At 45.8% G+C, this 21,000-nt stretch overlaps 1 protein-coding gene across 6 annotated transcripts in view; it reads right to left on the bottom strand.

Annotated features, from left to right (window-relative positions):
• Nucleotides 1-21,000, bottom strand: part of ABTB3 (ankyrin repeat and BTB domain containing 3) — a 183,377-nt gene that overhangs the window by 58,630 nt on the left and 103,747 nt on the right. For all 6 annotated transcript variants that reach the window (XM_064654894.1, XM_064654897.1, XM_064654896.1 and 3 more), the window contains exons 3-4: nt 11,441-11,645; nt 351-503 (exon numbers count right to left, since the gene is read on the bottom strand). In XM_064654894.1, the coding sequence (XP_064510964.1) occupies nt 351-503; nt 11,441-11,645 (358 nt within the window). The remainder of the gene's footprint in view (nt 1-350; nt 504-11,440; nt 11,646-21,000) is intronic.

The raw sequence follows: 21,000 nt of genomic DNA, 5'->3' as shown, positions 1-21,000 counted from the left end.
ATAGCAAAGCAACGTGAAGCAGACAATTAGCAGAAGGTTTCAGCCCCTCATTAGCAAGCAGAATCTAATAGGAAGAGGAAAAAAAACCACCACCATATGAGCCGTGATGAGCAGATTAGGGGCTCGATCCAGCTGTGAGATATTCAGGCACCCATTACCATTCAACCAGCTTATCCACGGATGTGAGCAAATACCAGGAGCTGATTTTGCAACACACACAGTGACGAGCCGGAGCATCCTTGCGCCTCTCCAGGCAATAACAGAACCCTCTGCCTGCCTGCTTGCCGTTCACTAGGAGAGAGAGACACACATTTTGCACAAAGCAGCCGATTTGCGTTTTGTGGACTTACTTTAACTGTCGAGGTTCGCAGTCAACTCCCGGCAGCAGGAGCCTCGCTGCCTGCCGCACGTCATCGCTGTCCACCGAGAAACTGCGACGGTGCCCCGCGTGAGCCACGGCAACCCGAATCCATTCCATCAGGGGAGGCAGCACAATGAACGGCCTGGGGAAGCACACAAACATGAATGCTACAGTACCCTGGCACGGAAATAACAGGCAGAGAGAAAGAGACAGCAGGGGAGTGCATGTGTGTGCGTGTGCATATATATGGGAGAATATATATTTATGGAGAGAGAGAGAGAGAAGGGATCAAGCAAAACAAAAGAATGGGAGAGCAAACCAGCTCAGCAATTTTCAAGTAGGTCTAAATGAAGATGTCTCACCCTGTCACCAGAGCAGGATTATTTGAAGAGTGAGATTTATGAGCCACGTTCATTTATGGGGCTCCTGTGAGGTCAGTGCACCTGCCTGGCAAGCCCTCTTTCCCCTCCTCCCATCCTTCACACAATGTAATCCCAAAAAGAGGGCATGAGCCTGGCACAGGACCATGTCCTGCTCTGGCTGACACACTGGCCTGGGTATGCTCCCCTGCCACTTTACCACAGGGATAGGAGAATGAACCTGGGCAGAGAGAGGGGATGCCCCCATCCCGAGATGCCAAGGATGGAAAGGGGATGCACAAGGAAGTCTCCAGCATCTCCTGCTGACGCAATGCGCACCTTGTGCTCAGCACGGAAAGTGGGGGACTTTGCAGCCAATGTGAAGGTTATCTTTGAGTGAGGTCAGAAATCAAGACTGTTTTGTTTCACTTTTAGGAGTATCAAACCGCTACAGCTTTGGGTGCCAGCTGTTCTGCCAATTGAGCAAAAATATAGAAAACCAACCCCCAAAGTGAATGGTGGGACTCTGGGCCACAGCCTCACCTTGAGCAAAGTTTGGGCACTATCAGAGACATGGTCCTTCACTCCACAAAGCCTGCACAGCTCTCTGCCCCAGTGAGAGCTGCACAAGCCTTAGATGAAGCATGCAGCACACGATTTGCTCCACCTATGTTAAAAATTACTTGGGAACCAAGAGAAAAATGCCAAACTTAAATGAGAACCATAGCTTTAAGTCCTAGTTCAGAGATAAAACTAATAAAATGACTGCAGCTGAACACCTTGAAGGTCACTGCAAGTCTCTTGCTTGTCTTTCCTTCTGCGGTCCCTTTTCATGGAAAAAGGGAAAAAACGCCTGTATTTGGTGCAGAGTAGGCAAATATTTTACATTTTAAATATACAACTTTACCTCAAAAGGATCTACCTTGAGAAAAATTATTTAAGTAGATGTTGATTCTGGAATATCTTTTCCTATTTATAGCTCTTTCTGCATTTATTTCCCTTTTTGAGGACTTGGCTTTACATAGCTCTGATATTAATATTCTTGAGGAGGGATGAGATATTTCAAAAGCGCCGAAGGACAGAGAAACCCTGAGGCCACTAACTTTCCTGAGGACGCCGGGTTCCCAAATCTCATGGGCACTTAAATGAACAACCTCTTTTTGAAATATGACATCTTTGGCCGACTTGCCACTTTCATCATTATTCTATTCAAACACATTGCCGTCACCTCAAGACCAGGCTGCATTTGTTTCCAAGGTTTTTTGCTCTCCCCAGACCTGCCACAGGCCACGTAAGGAGGCAGATAAGGATGGAACATCTTCTCCCACAGCTCCCGTGAAACGATTTCCATAACTCAGCTCATTTGGCATGAGGGTGGCAGGAGTCAGAGAAGGGAGAGTGGGGAAGCAGGGGTGTATCTGCTCCTAGAAAGTGACCTGCTCCCCAGGGCATCTTAGGAGTAGAAGGGACCCTCTTCTGCAGCATTAAATAGCTGAGGACAAGTGATCAGCAGGAGTTTTTTCACCACTTGCCGAGCAAACAGCAGAAAGGGAGCTGCAAATCACACTGGAAGTGTAAAACTGCACGTAGTTACAGACATAACTTGGTTCTAGGAATACAATTAAAGAAAAACTCAATTCAAGATATGTTTTGCATGAGTGAACACTTTGGATCAGAGAAATGAAGACAGGCTTGTACAGAGCCTTCCTATAACATCTACTGGGGGAACAGAAAAGCAGAGCTGTGGCTGAGCAGGGGACTCTGCAGTTCACTTTTCCTCCTCTTGTGCAGGTCAGAACCCCCCAGAACAAAATCTGCCCCACCACAGTAAGGAGCAGAGCAACTAAAAATATCTACAGGAACTGAGATAACTGCACTATAAAATTGCATTTTTTTCCTTTCCCAGACTTGGAAGCTTCAACAGAGAAACAGAAATGAGCATGGCTATTTGGTGCAATAAATCCCAAAAGGGAAGAGAACTGGCGTTCTGCAGAAGCAGGGGAATTTTCTATGAAGTCCAATTTCAGTCCTAGATAAGGATGCAGAGTTTACTCACAATATATTAGATTCCTTTTTCCAAGGCAGAAAGAAAAATCATCACTGCATATTTCAGCATGTCAGGGAATTTGTATTTTGAGAAGAAAACCAAATATGTCTGAGTGCAATAGGTTAAAAATACCCTTCAAGAGCCTATGCACCATGTGAAGGGGATTTTTTTTTTTTTAAATACTGCTTGTGTGCCAAAGAAGAAAGAGGAACACTAAGTTATAAGGGTGTGACAACCCACAAGACAATGTGACATCAGCAAAAAATATTTCACTTCTCAAATGGCACTGTGTGAAAATGGGTTAGGCAAATGCATCATATCACTGGTGTATATGTTGATTTATCTCTGGTACAAAGGCAGGTAACAACCAGGAGAGTTCAGTAATAATGTGTTCAAGAGCAGATAAATAGCAAGTTAGTCACCTAGTTATATGCTTTGGAAGCATGTCTTAATTAAACTAATCTAACCATGGTAGGAACATGCTGGGCTTCTGCCTCAAGGATATGGAAAGTCAGGAGCAGCTTAACTGCTGCAGAAGCACCTTACCTGGGCTGCAGGTCAGTGAGTGCTCTGACCTCCTCCTCCTCCAGCCCATCTCTGTACTTGTGCTTAACTTCAAATGCATGCTTCCATCCTCTTTAATTCCCTGCAGTTCAAAGTTAAGCATGGACTTAAGTAGTATCCCCCAAAAAAGATGGTTTTTGGCACAGACTTGTATTTTCCTGAGCTGACATCTAAATGGAAAAACATGCCAGATCAGGAAGCAGGGAGAGGTCTCTGCACAGAGCAATTCCCATCCCACGCGAAGGAGCTGGGAGGTGGAGGAGGGATGGAGGAGGCCAACATAAAGCAGATCCCAGAGGGCTGGACCCTTCTGGGCCCTGTCCCCCTGTTCTCAGCAAGGGGGTAGCTGGCTCCTCTCAGAGCATGCCTTCATCAGAAAAGGCAATTATGAGTGCTCCACAAACCCTCACATCTCTGGTTCTTCTTCCCACGCAGCATCCTTCCTTGTTTCCTCCTGCTGCCAAGTGCTCCTCTCACATCTATTTTTGGACAGCTAGAGGACCCATAAGCTCCTGTGCCTTGAAGACATCTGCAGGTAATAACCTGCTGGCACTCCCCCACAAGGGACAACCACTTGCCTTCCTCTCCTGTCCTGCTATCAGACGTCCCTTTCCACATCCTCTTCACACATCCCAGCTCCCTGCCCTGCCAGCACTCTCCCTCTGGAGTAGGGCCAACAACCCCTCCATATCCAATCAGACATCAAACCTATCTTGGTTTTCATGGGGCTGATTTCTCTGGGGCACTTCGAATTACAAAATGGCTCATCAGAAAAGCAGGTATTATGGAGGGGAACTAAACATAACGCATAATCCTCTCTAATCACACCATCTTAACCACATGAGGGCTTGCCTAAAACCTGCACTCCCTCCAGAGACATGCACAGCCATCCTGGGCTGCCCACCATTCCCGTCCCTCACTTGCTGACACACAGAGATATTAAAAGTCCTGTCATGCATATGCAATAACTCAGGCTTTTTCATTATTATTAGTGTAAGTAGTACTGTTATTGTTATTGTTGTTATCGGTGGCAGTATACCTTTATATAAACAAGAGAAATTGTCAGATGAAAGACCATGAGAAATGTGCACCATAAAATGCAATAGGATGCTTCATTATTTTTGCGTGGGTCTGTGAGAAGATGGATGAAGCTCCTGTCTGGACACCACCTGCTGCAATGCCAGAGCTGCAAAGCACTAGGGCCAGCACTCTGACAAATCCCCGCTCCAAAGAACCCCTGGCCTGGTTTTTCATTGTCTCTACCATCTTCGCAGGGTGCAGACTCCCTGCTGGCCACTGACCAGCTTCAAAGTCTGCATTCTGCCCAGTCCTTCAAGGGCAGAGCCACTACACACACAACCACTCCCTTCTGATTTCCCAGCAGCTGGAGCAGTTCCTCCCCTCCCCAGCCGCTCCCTCTCCCCTATAGCAAGTAATCCACCTTTTTGGCAGTACCCTCCTTGTCAGGAAAGCAGTGCCCTGTCTCACTTCCTACTCCCAATTCCCACTGTGGGGGTGATTCCTCAATTGTCTTAGCCAGATGATGAAAGTCCCAAACTGGGAACTATTGCCTGTCACCTCCTCTGTTGTGCAGACTTAAACTGCCTTCCTGATGACACACTCATCACCTTTGAACACCCCTCAGCCAAGCTCAGTCCTCCCACACTGCTGTGGCTCACCAACCCTGGACAGGCCACCAGCCCCTTGCTCACAGTAGAGCCTGCAGCACACTCCGGGTACAGGAGCTCATCAGCACACAGGAGAGATTCCCCAAACACAGTGCTCATAGAAAAAAAATCATCTTTTCAAGTGCAGCACAGCAACCTCTCTCTATTTCCAGGGGCACTTCACACTGCTCTTTTTCAGACACCTATGGAGCCCTTGCCCTGCCACCTGCGCACAATCGCTGCCTATATTAAATCAAACTCTAGGGAGGGGAGTGGCTTGATAGTCTGTATCACAATAACAGACATTCCTGAGGGCTAATCCTATTTGGACATGAATTCCCACAACTACCTCCCGTTGTCCCTCCCTCAGTTTCACCAGCTGAAGTGGACACAGCTGAACAGACCTGACCTTGCTTTAACTCAGTTCAATTGTTACAACTGCTTCGGATGATTTCTGTTTGCAGGATCCTTTAGCTACTGAGGAGGATGGTAATGTTACAGGTGTTGAGTTTCTTCTCACTCCAGCCAAGGAGTGCTGACTGCAAAGCTTTGTGGCAATGGCTGGAAAATTGCTACACACAGATCGCTGCTGTTTAAATTTTCAAAAGCAATCAAGTAAGACTTAAAGGTGCTTCTGAGAAGCATAAGGCTGTAGTTTTACAAGTAAAAGCCTATCTAGATAAAGGTAGGGAGATGTTTCTTCTTGCACATATGAGTCAGCAGCTTTAACACTGTAAAAAGCTCTTTACATTTGTTTTGTTAGTTCATGTTTTTCATGGGTGGTTTTTAAAGAAAATCCCAACATATAAATGGAAAAACCTCCACAGTTCTGACAGATTTCATTTAGAACATATGATTAAACTATATATGCAATACTAGTCCACTTTTAGCCTTATTGAAAGATAGAAAAGCATGTTTTTTTCCAACATATAGAGCACATTTTAGACGGGTTTCTGGGCTGCAAAATTCATTTATAGTTACAACATAAGCTCTTTGTCTTCAGAGAGAGCAAATACTTTTTTGATGCCTTCAAAAAGCTGCCAGTCCAATCCTTCCCAGAGACCCAGCAATGCTGACTGATGTTCCATGCTGAGTTCATGCAGCTACTCCATGCTAGGCAGCTCCTCTGCCACCCCAGAAGTTCAGATAAGGGTGACACAAGCAGCCAGCCTCTGACAAAACCAATTCTGCATTTTGTCCAGGCCAAAGGGTGAAATCTCCATGCTCTCACACAAGCAGTGTGTCACCCTTAGGGAGACCCACCTAGGCAGAGGGAGGGTTTACCCTCATGCTTTTGAGCACCAGATCATTGGTGCTCCCAAGTCCACACACAGGTATCTGCAAATCATGGTTTTTGAACCTGCATCCACTGTTGGAACAAGCTGTCCCTGTTGCCTCTCCTGCACAGAAAACATTAAAGGCCAAGACTTGAAACACAACTGAGTCAAAGTGATGACTCAGCCAGCAACCACAACGGGGAGATATTTCACTGGCAGTTTTGACATCAGATTTGACACTACTGGCAGTGGCATAAATTCCTGAGGGGACGCCAGCATTCGGAGTGCAGCACAGGACAGCCTGGATACCATGCTGTTATCACAGGGCTGCACACAATTTTCTCTATTTAAAAAATCCTATAGCCATCCCATGGACATCCTAAGTCCAGCTGGATAAATTAGATGTAGAATACAACCCCAGCCCAGCAAGGATATGCAGTGTAACAGCCGAGCTACAAATACTACCTGAACTATTTCTCGTGACATGTGCTGTCTCACACGCTGCAGGCAGCTGCCAATACCATTGCTGAAGGGATTTTTAAAAAGGGAAGTTTGATATTTAGGATGCAAACCTAGAGGATTTATATAAGGATGTATTTGGATTTCTTTTCAGTTCCCAGTCGAATCAACTCTAGTCTTAACTTTGACTTCAGCAAGGCTACGGCTTTATCATGTGAAGTTTCCAATTAAATAGTGGATAAAAACAGATAGGGTTACATGGGACTATGGCATACTGGCACATCAAGCATATGTAATCCCTTCTGCATATACAGGTTCATTCAGGTTTCATAGCAGAACTTCCATATTCCCAGTGCTTTACCTGTTTCTCATTAGCATTACCCACCATTCTCTCCACTCTCTGTGGTCTTTGCTGAAGACTGCCCTATCCATGGAGTTTGTTCCATAAAATAATTTAGATCAGGGACACATTTCCCTAGTGACCTTTTTACTGAAACTGTCCTATGGGTATAATCTGTACTGCAGACATGGCTGTAGCAATTACGAAAATATTTTGAAAGAGTTCAAGTTTTTTTATAGCAGTGGAACACTCCTCTCATTAAGGGGGCTGCATCACATTAATTAGCCAGGTACACTAATAACTATCCAGAGCACGAAACAAAATTCAGATAACTCAAACTCTCTCCATCAATCACAAATGATTCCAGGCTACAATTTGCACACATATACACATGCAGGGACACGTATTTTTTTGTGTGTGTGTCCATGTGAGCATGCAAGGCAGGCAGAAAGATAAAAAGCAAGCAATAATAACCCATGGGAGTTTCCTAAGGGATTGTTCCACATATAGGGAATAGTATTTAAGGAAAAGTAAAAAGAAGGTTAAAACCAGACACGTACCCATCAACTCAATTAAGATGCAAGGAGAAAAGCTAATGGCTGCCAGGTGGTACAAGGAGTTAACACTCCTGCAAGGTGCAGCAGCAGAGGAAGCACTGGAGAAGGAACTCTGCTGTCTGTGAGCAGAATTAATGGGTGGTTCTGGACCGGCTGAGCTGCTGAGCTGCAGCTTCTCAATGAGTTGTTAATGGGGAACATGGCAAGTTAGGAAGTAATGAGGACTTTGTCAATACAGCTGTGGATAAAAGTGGGTAAGGAACCACTTAAGGAAAAAAACATGACACAAATCTGCAACTACAGATTCTGCGCTTTCCGGTGCTCAAGAAATTACTTGCAATATTTTTAGAAGCATTACAGAGGCTGAGAAGCAAAACACAACCACGGGACAGATCTTTTTATTAAACTAGAAGCAGCAAGCAAGAAAGAAATCTTGGCAACAGCAGCCTCATCTACAGTTCCTTCTCTTTTTTTTTAATTCCTAGGAAAGCAAAAGAATGAACAAACCTAAATAACTCGCACCCGCTGCAGGTGGAGGCACTGGAGGAGCACTGCTTTTGTACGAAACACCCAGCACAAGATAAATGGCTCCATCACATCCTGTCTGGGTGCATTAGAGAAGGGGGACCCCACAAACAGGTCCACCGCTTCTCCATACCTCCATGCCTGCCAAAATAGCCATCTACATGGTACCCATTTTCAGCAGAACTGGCTTGTGTTGGTGCCAAAAAATCAGAGAGTTTCTGCCAATCTGACCAGATTGAAAGAATGTGAATTTGGGGCGGGAGGGGATCACACATCCATCTTATAGTTGGGTTTGTTGGCATTTAGAAGGTGGGGAATGTTTTTCACGTTTTCTGAGCAAACCTGGCCTCTTTCCACCTCCTCCCCCTCCCATGAAAGCAGCCCCCTCCCATGAAAGCTGACTCCCCCCTGCAACAAGTTTTGCTATATAATTTTTCCCTTTTATTTTATGTAAAGACAAACACTCTTAAAACATACTGCATTCTCATTTCTTTACCTCCATGAAGAGTAAACACAGAGAAAGGCTCCCTAGAAACAAAGTGCTGGATTTATTCAAAGGTAAAAATCCCATTTTATGTGTCCCCCAAGACTCTGAGGAAGGTACTGCTTTTTGAGCTGGAAAGTGCTAAGCCAGGCAGCAATGCCACCATGCTGGATTCCTCTCCCATATCCAGCTTCTGCAGAAGGACGCATAGAGCCTTTGCAGCTCCCTACCTCAGCCGAAATCCAGGTGGGCTGGCGTTGGGTGGGAAGAATGGGACAGTCTTATGATGCCACCAAGCCCTGCAACTGCTGTCAAAATTCTCTGACTGCATCCCACAACCCTCTCCATCCTGGGCCTGCACTATCAGGGAGAAGGGGGCCAAGTCAGTAGCCAGCTTGGCTTGGCAGGAGCCAAGGGCAACCCCTATTTCATGAAAATACTGCCTACAGCCAGATCCATACAGTCCTGGATTCTCTGCACCAGCAGGGACACAAGAAAGGCCAAGGATGGGGAAAGATGCCTGGACCTCCTTGCTTCCTTCTGGGCTTCTTCCAAAATAAAAGCAATTGCCACAGCTGGAGAGGGAATATGTCACACAGATACATCACAACTCTTGCAAATCTTCTGCATATAAGTGTGTCATGTTTAACAAACCCATTTCCCTGCAACGCACAGAAACCCATCACGGAAACCGAAACCACCAGAATTAAGTCATGGACCACAAAGCAAGCTTGCATGTAAAAAACAAAAGGTAGGAAATGAGCAGTAAAGCTCCTCAGAGCACTAAAGAGAAGTCAGCTTCACTGTTCTCCTTTCTGAGCAGTACAGGATGGTTACATCCAGCTGATTAAACGCCCAGAACTCAGCTCCATGGAAATATCCGGGCTCACACTTAGCCCTGCGTCGCTCCCACTCCAGCACTAAGTACTAACGCATGTTTGATTAGGCAACAGGAGATGTATCTGCTCCTTCCAAAAGTGACCACAAGCTCTTGGCAATAACACTGAGTACTTGCTCTGGCCCTCACCGCACGCCGCAGGCATTACGCTGCCCTGCCAAAGGAAGACATCCTGCCAGACGGAGTATTCAAAATAAAGCAAAGAACGATCGCTTTAAATAATCAGCATGTCAAGTGCTCTAAGGAACAGGACTTGTATTAAGGCGACCTCAGAGAAAGGAAAACCTATTAAAGCAAGTGCTAAAATATTCCTGCCCTTTTCACTTCTGCACAGGGAAGTCTGAAGAAGTCTTACAAAACCAGAGGCTCAGCATTATTCACTCCTATGTTCCCTCTGGTTCCAGTGGCATTACGCCCACAGATGGGGACTATGGATCAGGTGAAGGTATTTTCTAATTTTTTAAATTTTTTTTATGCATACTAACCACTCTTGGACACGAGTTAAGCCTTCCACAATAGCAAGGCTGGATGACAAATCATTAAATTAAAAATAATTTAGAAGAAAAAAATAAAATTCTGGATTCTTGTCATTTCCCTTCTGGTTTTTTTCCTTCTTTGGAAATAACAGAACAAAAAGCGACAAACATGCTCATGGAGAGACCCAAACTTGAAAGGAAACAAAATGCCATCCAAAGGCAAATGGCAAAATTCCCAGTAACATCATTAATGCCAGGGTTTCATCTGGTATGGTCTTCTGTGAGTGATACAAAAGTATGTCAATTAAGATATCATATTATATACCATTTACAGCTACACATACAATGACATCCTCAAATGCTGCTTTTGAGATGCAGACCTCACACTGAAACAATAACCAAGCCACACATGCACAGCTCTTGGGGCACACGTGCACATCAGAGTTTGGCTCACACGTACACCCCAATACATACATTGGGATGTAAATGTGGAACCCAGCTTGACAAATCAGCTTGCATTTGCATCACCACAATACCCATCCTAAAAACTAATATCCATCACTTTCCAACCAACCAGCACCAGCCAGTCCTCTCACCCCTCCTGGGGATGCCTGGTTTACAGCTGGTGAGAAGTGCAGCAGGGAAATAGCACACAGTTGGAGACCTGTGTTACTAGAGGGTTTGCTGGGCTTTTGAGAGGACATGGATTTATTTTCTTGGTCAGCAATCTGTCCTGGTTGCTTTCTGCAGTGCCTGGGTGCAGAGCTGCCCTGCACTATGGCACCTGCCTGCCAGTTTCAGTGGCATCTCCTTCTCACCTTACATCAGACCCTGAGTCATGGCAGGGCTCCAGGTGTGCCTCCCCTGCCCTGGCCATCCCCAGAGCAGGGACAACAGCAGCACAGCTGGAACTTGCCACGTCCCTGGCCAGAGCAGCCCTGAGGTTACTCCTGTGCCCGGGTACTCAGTGCGGCTGGAGCCCACTATCTTTAATGACTTCTCCTTTCTACACACTACACCCTATTCATTTTCCACTTCCCCAATCACAGCTGTTGAGCCATATTAGCACGCAGAAAAAACCCCCACATTTAAACCCAAACCTGCTAGGCCAGAAATAGAAGTTCTCATTTTCTTTTCCAAAACACAGAATAGCTGAGCAACAACGAAAGGAAAAGGAAATCTCTCTCAAGTGCACATCTGGAACCAATTTGCTGTATGTAGCCACTGGGTGTCACTTTTGATATATATTGGTTCGGCCATGCAGCAGTTCGGCGAGAGAAACGGATTTCAAAGAGGTGATCCTAAACCAAACCAGACTGCTCTGCAGCCTCTCGCGCGTAAGCTGTAATTAGCAATTAGCCAGCCGGGCTGATTTATTAACAAAACGTCTTCACCACAGCATTAAGCACTGTGCAGTGGCTCTTACCTCTCAGTCTGCAGCGTAACTTTTGATGGCTCCACATTGGGGTTTTCCCACTCCATCTGTGGACAGTGCATGAAGTAGCAAAGGGTGTAGAGAGCCTCTGGCTCCCAGTAGAACGATCCCTGCTTCTGGTGCATTGGTGTCCCATTCCCGTGCTGCTTGGCATTGAGGGGCTGGAGGTGATGCATTGCTCGAGACACCAGGTCGCCTGGAAAAAAGCAAAAGCTGGGTAAATGCCAGGCTTTTCAGCTGCCTCTCCCCTGAGTTTGCAAACTGAAAGGCACATTGGGTTGGTTTTTCCTTCCATTTAACCTCACATATGCAAACAGTACAGGGTAAGACAGGATCCTGTGTGTTGCTCGTCACCAGGCTGAACTTTGCCTGGTGGTTTACATGGTGAGGTGTGACATACCCAGGCTGCAGACAAGCCCACAAAGGCCTGCAGGAGACATGTTTCTGCAAATATGGTGTGTGGGCAGCATTAGGCTGGCCCATCTCAGCACCATCGGCAGAGCTGGTATGCCGAGGCCAGGACCACAGCTACTGACTGGCAGCCTTTGGAGGATGCCAAAACCCCACAGCCCCAAAAAAAGACCAGTGGGGACAATGCAGAGCAGCACCAAAAGCTGCATGCTCCTGGTCAGAGAGTGGCAGGGAAATCCACCTCTTGGAATGAGGAAGAAGGCAGTCAGATAGTGCACAAAGCACTGCAGGAGCATGCAAATGTGCATGTGGGTGAAGAAAAAAGGGGGAAAATATTGTTAAAAAACAGTATCAAAAATGTGCAACCAAAATTCCACTTCTTGAGCCCAGACTAGGCCTGAAAAACCTCATGTTAGCAGAAAAGCAAAACCTGTGAAGTAGGTTTTACCCAGCCCCTCAGGTTTCCAGAGCACAGAAAATGGCCAAAGAAGATGATGCTCATTGTCTTCCCTGCGCCAATGTGGTTTAGGCCACTTCCTCGCAGGGAATATATGGGAATCCAGCACAAGTGGACCGGGATCAGCAAAGCCAGCCAGTGAGATTAGCAAGCAAATATATGGGCAAGCAGCAGTGAGTCTCTTAGAACAACACTGATGGTAACTAATTAACTAAAGCATCTCCCTCTGAGGCAGTGAATTTTACCTTTGTTGACTAGTGACCACTCTATCAAAGGCAGGGAAACGATTGTGGTTATAAACTGCCTGTTTTCACATGTTCAAATCACTCTGAGAGTGCTTTTGGGGGAAATAATGATCTCGAATCTAATCAGTTGGTTTGTTTTAAATGAAAATCTGAGCAAGAGCCCTTTGGGTCATTCTTAATCTATACAAAATCAAGTGATGGGGAAAACAGGACATAATTTTCCCGTGCTAAGAAGAAGTCATGCACTTTCTCTTATTTGCTTTTCCCAAGGACCACTGAGCAATGAAACTTGGAAGGAAAAGTTTATAAGGTACACCAAGGTAGGAATATAAAACCAATATGGGGGGTGGGGAAGAAGGATAATGAAATCTTGGGCAAACTTAAAAGAGAACCACTCTGACTGTGTGCACAGCAGAACTACGGGTTTTTGCGAAATCCCACCCCTGTGAATACAGCACATTCCCTCTCTCCAGCCTGACTCACACAGACAGTGCTGCTACGATAATGTGTACCAGGGGGAGTAGAAATGTCTCTCAGAAAAATCTCAGCCCAGTCCTCCAAAAACATAGCCTTTAAACCATGAAGAGAAGAAAACCACTGGCATGAGGAAACTGCCGAGTCCATGATTTCAGGGTTTTGACACAATTTTTTGCTGCACTCTGCAATATTCTTCTGATTCTAAGCTTTCATTTAAAAATAGTTTCTTTTCTTTCTGCCAGGAAATTGTCATGATAGGACCAATGTTGCAGCCTTGCATGCTTATAATTTCCAAGAGAAACTGCATGTGGAAAGCATGCAGGATCAGGTCCACAGCAGGAACAGATGTGCTGCTGAAATGACTCCCCAGTCCTGCACAAAATTATCTGCAGACAATCAGAAGCAGCAGGACAGTTTGGGACCCCCTTCACTCAGCCCACTCTAGTCACAGCAGATGTGCTCTGCCAAGTCTAGCACAGGCCAATTTAACCACTAGCAGCCTTGTTGATAGTAAATTCCTCTCTTTTTCTCCAGAAGGAAAAAAAACGGCATAGAAGTACTGGCTGCAACATCCAGCTTTAATAATAATAGCAAAGGCAGAGAAAAAGCACTAAATTCAGCCTGTTCAGACTCAAGACACTGTAGCACTGAAGCATGTGGTTAAAATTAAACACATGGCCAGTCTTATTTCAGTGGATTAAGACAGCAGACACCAGAGAACACCTCTGACTTTTGTACCAAATGATGAATAAAAATCAAGATGCGAGTTAGGCCTAGATTCTGGCAGTAGCATTACTTCACCCCGCTCCTCCCCCAGTGCTGGGGTGATGTGACTTCAATGACACATCCAGGACTAGAGGAGGCTGCACAGTGAGTAAGGAGGGAAAGCAGCAGCAAGAGTGACGTGGGCAGGGTGGGCAGCTAAGCCTCATTGCTGATAAAAGGCTGGAGGAACTCGACCCTTGCTCAATGGCAAAGCTCCCACTCATATCAACAGGACCAGGAGTTCACCATTTTATTCTGTATTTTCTCAACTGCTTCTTAAGAAACCCAAACCAATTCATACCACAAAAACTGAATTAATGCTTTTTATGTTTAAGCCTCATTTAATTACATTATACCAAAAACTGATTTGCTAGATCTTGCTTTTGCCTATGCTATCTTCCTTTGCTTTGCTATCTCTGGTCACATTTGAAGTAATTTCTATATGAAAAATTATCATAACATTTCTTTATCAGAGTCAACTCCAAGCTTAAATAATCAATACCTGTAAAGCATCGAGTTTCACAGAGAACAGTAAATAAGCAAAAAAAAGCTCCATTATGATATTGGTGCCCAACAGGCAAAGCACTAGAGGCAGGACAGGAACTGTTTTATTCCACAGTGTAATCTCAAACAATCCAATACATGCCCTAGTGCCCTTTGCCTCCTCCAGCCACATCCAGTTACAGTGCAATTCTTCCGGGCAGAGACTGCCTTTGCATATCTGTGCTCCAGGATCCGTGCCAAGAAGGCACAAGGAAGCTGACAGGCGCACGCACACACTGTATGGTAGCACTTATGCAAACTCTGTAAAACAGTGCAACATCTGGTTCTAGGTGCTTGTGTGTTGTTTTCAATCCCTACCAGGTTTTGCTCTTTCTATTGTTACTTGCTAATATGCTTTTGCTCCTCCATTTCCTTCCAAAGAATATACCAAGAGTTGAAACTCTCTTTGATTCCAGCCACTGCACCTCAAAGCCCATGGATGTGAAAACAGCTTCATGAAGAGACTCACTGGTCTGCTCTCCAGCAATCAGCCAACTCAAGTCTCATCTGGGAAACATGCTCTCCTTGCCAGATGTAAAAGCTGTGGTATATCTGAGCAACAAGGGCAGCCTTGAATTTGTGACCAAGCACACAGAGATAAACCCCCTTCACCACTTTGTGTTAGCCATGCCTGCTCTTCAGAGCCATGCTCAGCACAGAAAGGCTCGGCAAGGGGAGGTTACCTGCTTGGAGCACTGCTGGCTCTTCTGCATTTTTTTGGCCTTGAAAATATGTCTCAGCTGCATCAACTAAACACATATGAAAGGCCAATAAATTCCTCAGTGCATCATTTCCAAAAAAAACACATCAAAAATAAAAATCCCAGCAGCTGCATTGACCTTGTAACTCCATGGATGAGGTTCCCGAGGGCTGTGGCATCATGGCCCAAGGGGCTCGGCAGGGATTCCTGCCTTGCTCTCCACTGAGCAAATTCTCACTCCTGTTCCACCGCCTGAGGAACAGACTGGGGAGATGATCTGCCTGACAAGAGACTTTGCCAATTTTGTTTTGTTTTAAAATTAAACTAAATGAAAACTTCCGTAATTTATGCAACATAAGCCAGGCGAGCCAAAGCACAAACTGCTTTGCAGGCAGAGCCAGGCAGATGAAGACACCACATCGTGCAGGGTAAACGCAAGAAAAAAAGAAAAAGAAGACCAAAGTGGGGGGGACATTTGAGGACATTTTTGTTGCCAAAGCTGGGAAGCCACAACTAGAGGCCAGGCTCCCAGAGGGCAGCAAAGGCAACGGCAAGCCCCAGGTTGGCACTGCCTTGCAGCCCTGATTCTGGATGGGGAAGGACTCCAGGAATGTGGCTCCACACTGGAGCTTTTCAGCCCAGAGGAGAAACGCTGTGCCTTGCACACTGGCTACCAAAAAGCCACGAAACCATCTCTACACTGCAGCGTGGAGAGCTGCCACTACAGCTGCCAGCATTTCATCCCTTCTATTAATAAAAGCAGGGTTCACTCATTGCTGCTGCTGTCAGTTCAGCACAGCTTGTGAATGCAAGGTCCACATACATTTGATTTAAGGATTGAAAATATTATGTAATGCGCATATTCTGACATGGGCCTGGTTTGAGGCAATACTGAATATTTAAGGAACAGCTTCACTGACTTCAAGCCAAAGATATGATGTGACAGGGAAAGTGAAGCTGCTCCCATCTGTATGGGGGTGGTATATAACATACAACAACATACAGCACGCAAGTGGGCAGCTTGAGCCCTCTCTGCAGTGACCAGTAAAGCTTTTTTTTTTAATGTGTTTGGCTTCAGTAAAAGCTATTATCAATGCTTTTACTATTTGAGAGCCCAATGTTTAAAGAATAACACATCTGTTTCCAATTTGGAATGGGGAGGGCACAGAGGAAGCAAAAAGAGAAGGAAGAGAGAGAAAATGACAGATGCCCAATGCCCATGTCTGAGAAGCTTCCTGTGGGATTTTTTGATCTGTGATGATGGACCTGATCATGCAAACCTGCCTGCCTAGGAGCAGGCTAACTGCTTTCAGAGGGATAAATTTCAACAGCCAAAACTATTCATCTGGGTGCATGCCTCCACAGCCATGACCCTGAGCTGAATGACACTGGATGGATCCTTACACAGCTGCTCCCCTATGACACCTACCTCAAGTTTTTCTTGTTCCAAAAACATGTTCTAAAACTACCAGAACAACTTCACAATGATACTTTTGCACGCTGAAAACAAGCGTCAGTTTTTTGACCTGTGTCTTTCCTTCAAAATCCAGGGGAGAGAGGAGGGAGGATCTGTTTCCATCACAGCTCTCTTCTCACCTAACATCCTATTAGGGCACTGTGGGAAGCTGAAGGCCATGTTTCTAGCGTAACAGCATCCTGCAGGCAGCACCCATCAGTTTGATAATGCTTGTCTGGTCATCCTTCCAGCTGTCCATGACTCCTATGTGCGTAGCCTGTGCTCAGGAATCATGCCCTGCTTTGGGGCATGTTGATAGGAGCAGTGTTACTGCTTTGCTGTGCTACCTGGGTGAACATTTTCTCCTGGAAAGAGGGGGACAGAGCCATAGACTGAAGTTGTGCCTGTCTTTCAGAGCTCTTAACATTCTCCTGTCTCTTGTCCAGACCATGGAAAGAAGGAGTATCCATCAGGGAGCTACCAAATTCATATCATGGTCAGTAGTTTCCAAAGTTTGCCTCCCCTACAAGCATGTAAGACAGGTGCAAAACTCATTTTCTTGACCTGGATTAATTGCACACTTCAGTATAAAAGTCTTGCATCTATGGTTTTGCTCACAACCAGCTCTGAGGAAACTGTATTGAAAACTTGAATTATAACCCTGATAATAAATCATGGTCTATTTAATCAGACTGCTACCTGGTAGCCACGGCCATTCTGCATCCTTCCCAAACCGCAGCTAAGTTTCTTTCCCTTTCAACCCCTGTTGCCTCTGGTTTCTGCAGCAAAGTGATGCATTCCTACAGTTCACCCCAGCACACATCTGTGAGCACATCAATGCAGGTGAATGTGAGTAGATGAACTGTGTCTCCTGTACCACAGCCGCCGCCTCCAGCCATCCGCTCAGTCAGCCGCCTGAGATGTCCCTACGCTCTGGATTTCAGCTGCGCTGTTCCTCCATGTTCCTCCGCCTCCGGTGGTACAACAATCTCTATGTTTCAAAAGTCAGCCCAGCAAAAACTGCTCAAGCAAAACCCATCCTCAAATGATTTACTGGAGGTTTTCCATCATTAACTCAAGGCAACTCATCTGTACCAGGAAAAGAGCGTGCACGGAGCTAGGGTGGCTGCACACTAGAAAGTGTTTAGAACGTATTTCACTGTGTGCATGCTCTTAGCACAAAGTATCTTCAAACATAAAGGTAAAACATTCTTTGGCACACAGTATAATTCCATATTGTAGAGCCAGCTGCCTCAGGCTGCGGGTGCACTTGGGGTGCCATAACCCACACTCAGCAGGGCATCCCACGCGCAACAACTTCACCGCTGAGCTCACCCTGCAGACACCTCCCCAGCTCTGCCACCTCCGCTGGCCCGCACTGTGCCCCTGTGTGAATCTGCTACCCCAGGCAACCTTTTCTTCTCCTAACAGCCACTCATCTCTCCCATAGAAGAGCAAAACAAGGAACTGTGGTCCCAAACTCAGAACTCAGAAGACAGGACTGGGATGCGAGCAGCCCATTTCCTGGCAGTGACTTCCCTGTGGCCTCCCACAGATAGTTTAACCTTTTTATTTTCACTTACCCCACCATCACAAGAAGCTTCTATTTATATTACAGAGTAAGTGTTTGTATGCAATTTAGAGTTTGCAAAGCCTTTGAAGACTGATAAATTAGGGATTGGATAGAGCCCAAAAAATACCCACAGTAATAATTAAACTTTCTCATGTTCATATACCTATTATAACAACACTTTTACCTTCAAAATCTCCAATCCAACGTGGCAAGCGTGATGTTTGTGTTTGATTCCCCTTAAGCCACACCAACTTCAAACAAAACAAGCTTTGACTTGGATGAGCTATTCACGTGCATTCCCTCTGCAGACCATCACTGCCTAATGGACCACTGTTCCTGGTTTTAATTTGGCCTGATATAGACCCATATCCTGAAACTCTGAATTTGAGAGCCTCCCATTGCTTAGCAGGCCAGCTGAAGAGCGCTCACCCCAGCCTGATCAACTGCCTGTGCTCTGCACAGCAGGGACAGGGAGGATAGAAACCTAAGGAAAGGAAAATGCTATTTGAATCCCAAGTGTGTTGTGATGCATGGGTTTGGGGGGAACAGGAGTCTGTACCTCAAAGGTGATGTAAATGAGAGAGTTCTGAGCCAGTACATTGATGTTTCGGGTAAGGCTGGTGGAGGGTTGGCACTTCAGTATCCCCCATGCACCACGGCACTGCCTTTTGCCTCTAACCATCAGACCTGAGTGGGCTTAAACACACGAGGTAGAAGCCTTGGAGGAACAAAACGAGCCTGAGCTCACCCCACAAAGAAGGCAACGGGGGCCGAGTCTCACTCATGGGGAGAGCCAGGGAGTGCTGACAGCAGATGGGGACCCAGCTAAGCAACAGCTGCCCCTGTTCAGCCCCTGTAACCCAAGACAGAAATCCACTTCCTTGGTCAACAGGGCAGGCAAAGGGAAGATAAAGGCTGAGTAGGGTGTAGGCTGGTATTTTCCAATTATCCTCCCTCACGCTTCATTTCAACTGATAAATAAATGTATTGCTTTATGGCTTATGACAGTGGGTATCTCAGGGGGAAGAGAAGAAAAGCAGGATGTTGTTTGGGGCTATTAAGTAACCCACAACCCTTCCTGTGCACAGACACAGCCAACAGAGGCTGTGGTCCATCTCTCAGAGAGGGTTGCAAGGGGAATGGGGTAGCAGCTAGGAAAGCCTGCAACCAGGAAGCAAGAAACTACCTAGCATTTAAGCACTGCATTAATCTGTCCTGTGTTCTCTGCTGGGGGGTTCTCTGTTGAGGAGCATTTTAACAACTTCTCTTTTCAACTTTTACAGATGAAACAGATGACTTGTGGATAACAGCAAGGAGGAATTGCAAACGAAAGGTCCAGAAAGTGGTGGGAGAGCTAGGACATAGAGATCTTGTGTAATAAACCAGTGAAGGCCCTTGAAAACTGGATATCACCATATCTGGAGAGGTGACACACATGCTGTCAGTCTGTGGCCAAACTCTAGGCTGAAGGAAGCACTACCACCTGAATTGCAGGTTTCGGCTAGTACCTCTGCTTAGCTCAGCACTGTGCTTGCTGCATGAACCAAACTGTTCACAGGGAATAAGCTTTGGTTTTTCTCTATGGTGATGCTTAGTCTGAGAAATATATCAGACAAACAGGGCTTTTGTTCTGGCAGTAAATAAGCAGAGCACTTGGGACAACACTCCTTCAGATGCCACCCTTACAGCAAACACCTTTACCCTGGCATTTGCTTCTAAGCCTAGGTTTAACCTCTTATTCAGATCACATGAATCAATTTGTAGGGCTCCTACAGTGCTCCTTCCTGTTGGCTGCAGAGAATTGAGACTAGATGAAAAGGCAAGGGAGGGGATGCCGACTTTCATCATCTCCTCAGCTGGGGTTCTGAGGAGAAATGAAAAACAGTATCAGTATGTGCAATCACATTCCTTCTTACACTTGAGCAGTAACCCTTCCTTTCATCCCTAAAAGCAAGCCAAGATCTACTGGGAGGCCATTATTTTGGAAATATATAGTCAGAACTGCGGAGGCAAAGACAGGATGATATGGAATGGAAAGAGGGGATGAAGGGTGGCATTTTTCCAGTGGCAAAAAGGGAAACTTTGCTGAGGCCTGAGTGGTGACAGGAAGGAAATACCAGCCTGAACATCACATCTGGGAATTGCTCTCAGTTAAACACCATTCAAAGGCAAAAAACCTCTAAGATCAGCAGTGTTAAGTCGCATCCTCATCTTCAGATTATCACAGTTTAAAATAAAAACGATTATTTGTCGTGGTTAACACTCAGAGTAATACCACCACCACCAGTCACAATGGTTTGTGCAAGCCTGGGTGGCAAACTGCTCATCCAGGAAAGCCATAGCAGACTGGCCATCTCTGCAGTCAAAGCAAGCCCCAAAAGGTTTTCTGCTCTAACCTGAAGACATACATGAAGACATGCTTTGGATGACATCCTAAGCCACTGTTTATCCTTCTGTGATGCTTGAGAGACACAACCTTCTACAGCCCTACATATGCCCCTCAGCACAGCGTGGTTGTCCCAGCTCATCCATCTTTACCTCAAGTAAAGTACAGTGAGGGAGGAGAATTTCTTGGTGCCAGGACTGGTGCCCAGTGCACCTTAAGGCTCTGCTCTTCCTTGTTACAATCTACATGCACACGCAAGAGAAAGAGTCCTCCTTCATCCAGCAAAATGGCAACGACCTTCAGTTGTGAGCCTCATCCCTTCTGCATTTGGTCTCCAAGCCAGCAGTGGTATTTTTAGATGGATGATGAATAGGTGTCTTGGAGCATTATGCAGTCAAATATAACGTAAATGTTTGTGGATTGCAAACACTCATATAAAGAAGTTAGGAAAAATATTCAAAGGTCAAAAGGCAGTATCATGGGATCTCTCCACAGCCAAAGCACTCCCTAATATTGCTGTCTTTTTCTATTCAGTCTA

Source organism: Pseudopipra pipra, chromosome 5 (assembly GCF_036250125.1).
Source record: "Pseudopipra pipra isolate bDixPip1 chromosome 5, bDixPip1.hap1, whole genome shotgun sequence".
NCBI lineage: Eukaryota > Metazoa > Chordata > Aves > Passeriformes > Pipridae > Pseudopipra > Pseudopipra pipra.
Note: the sequence above shows the minus strand (reverse complement) of the source record. Positions and strands in the feature narration are given on the sequence as shown.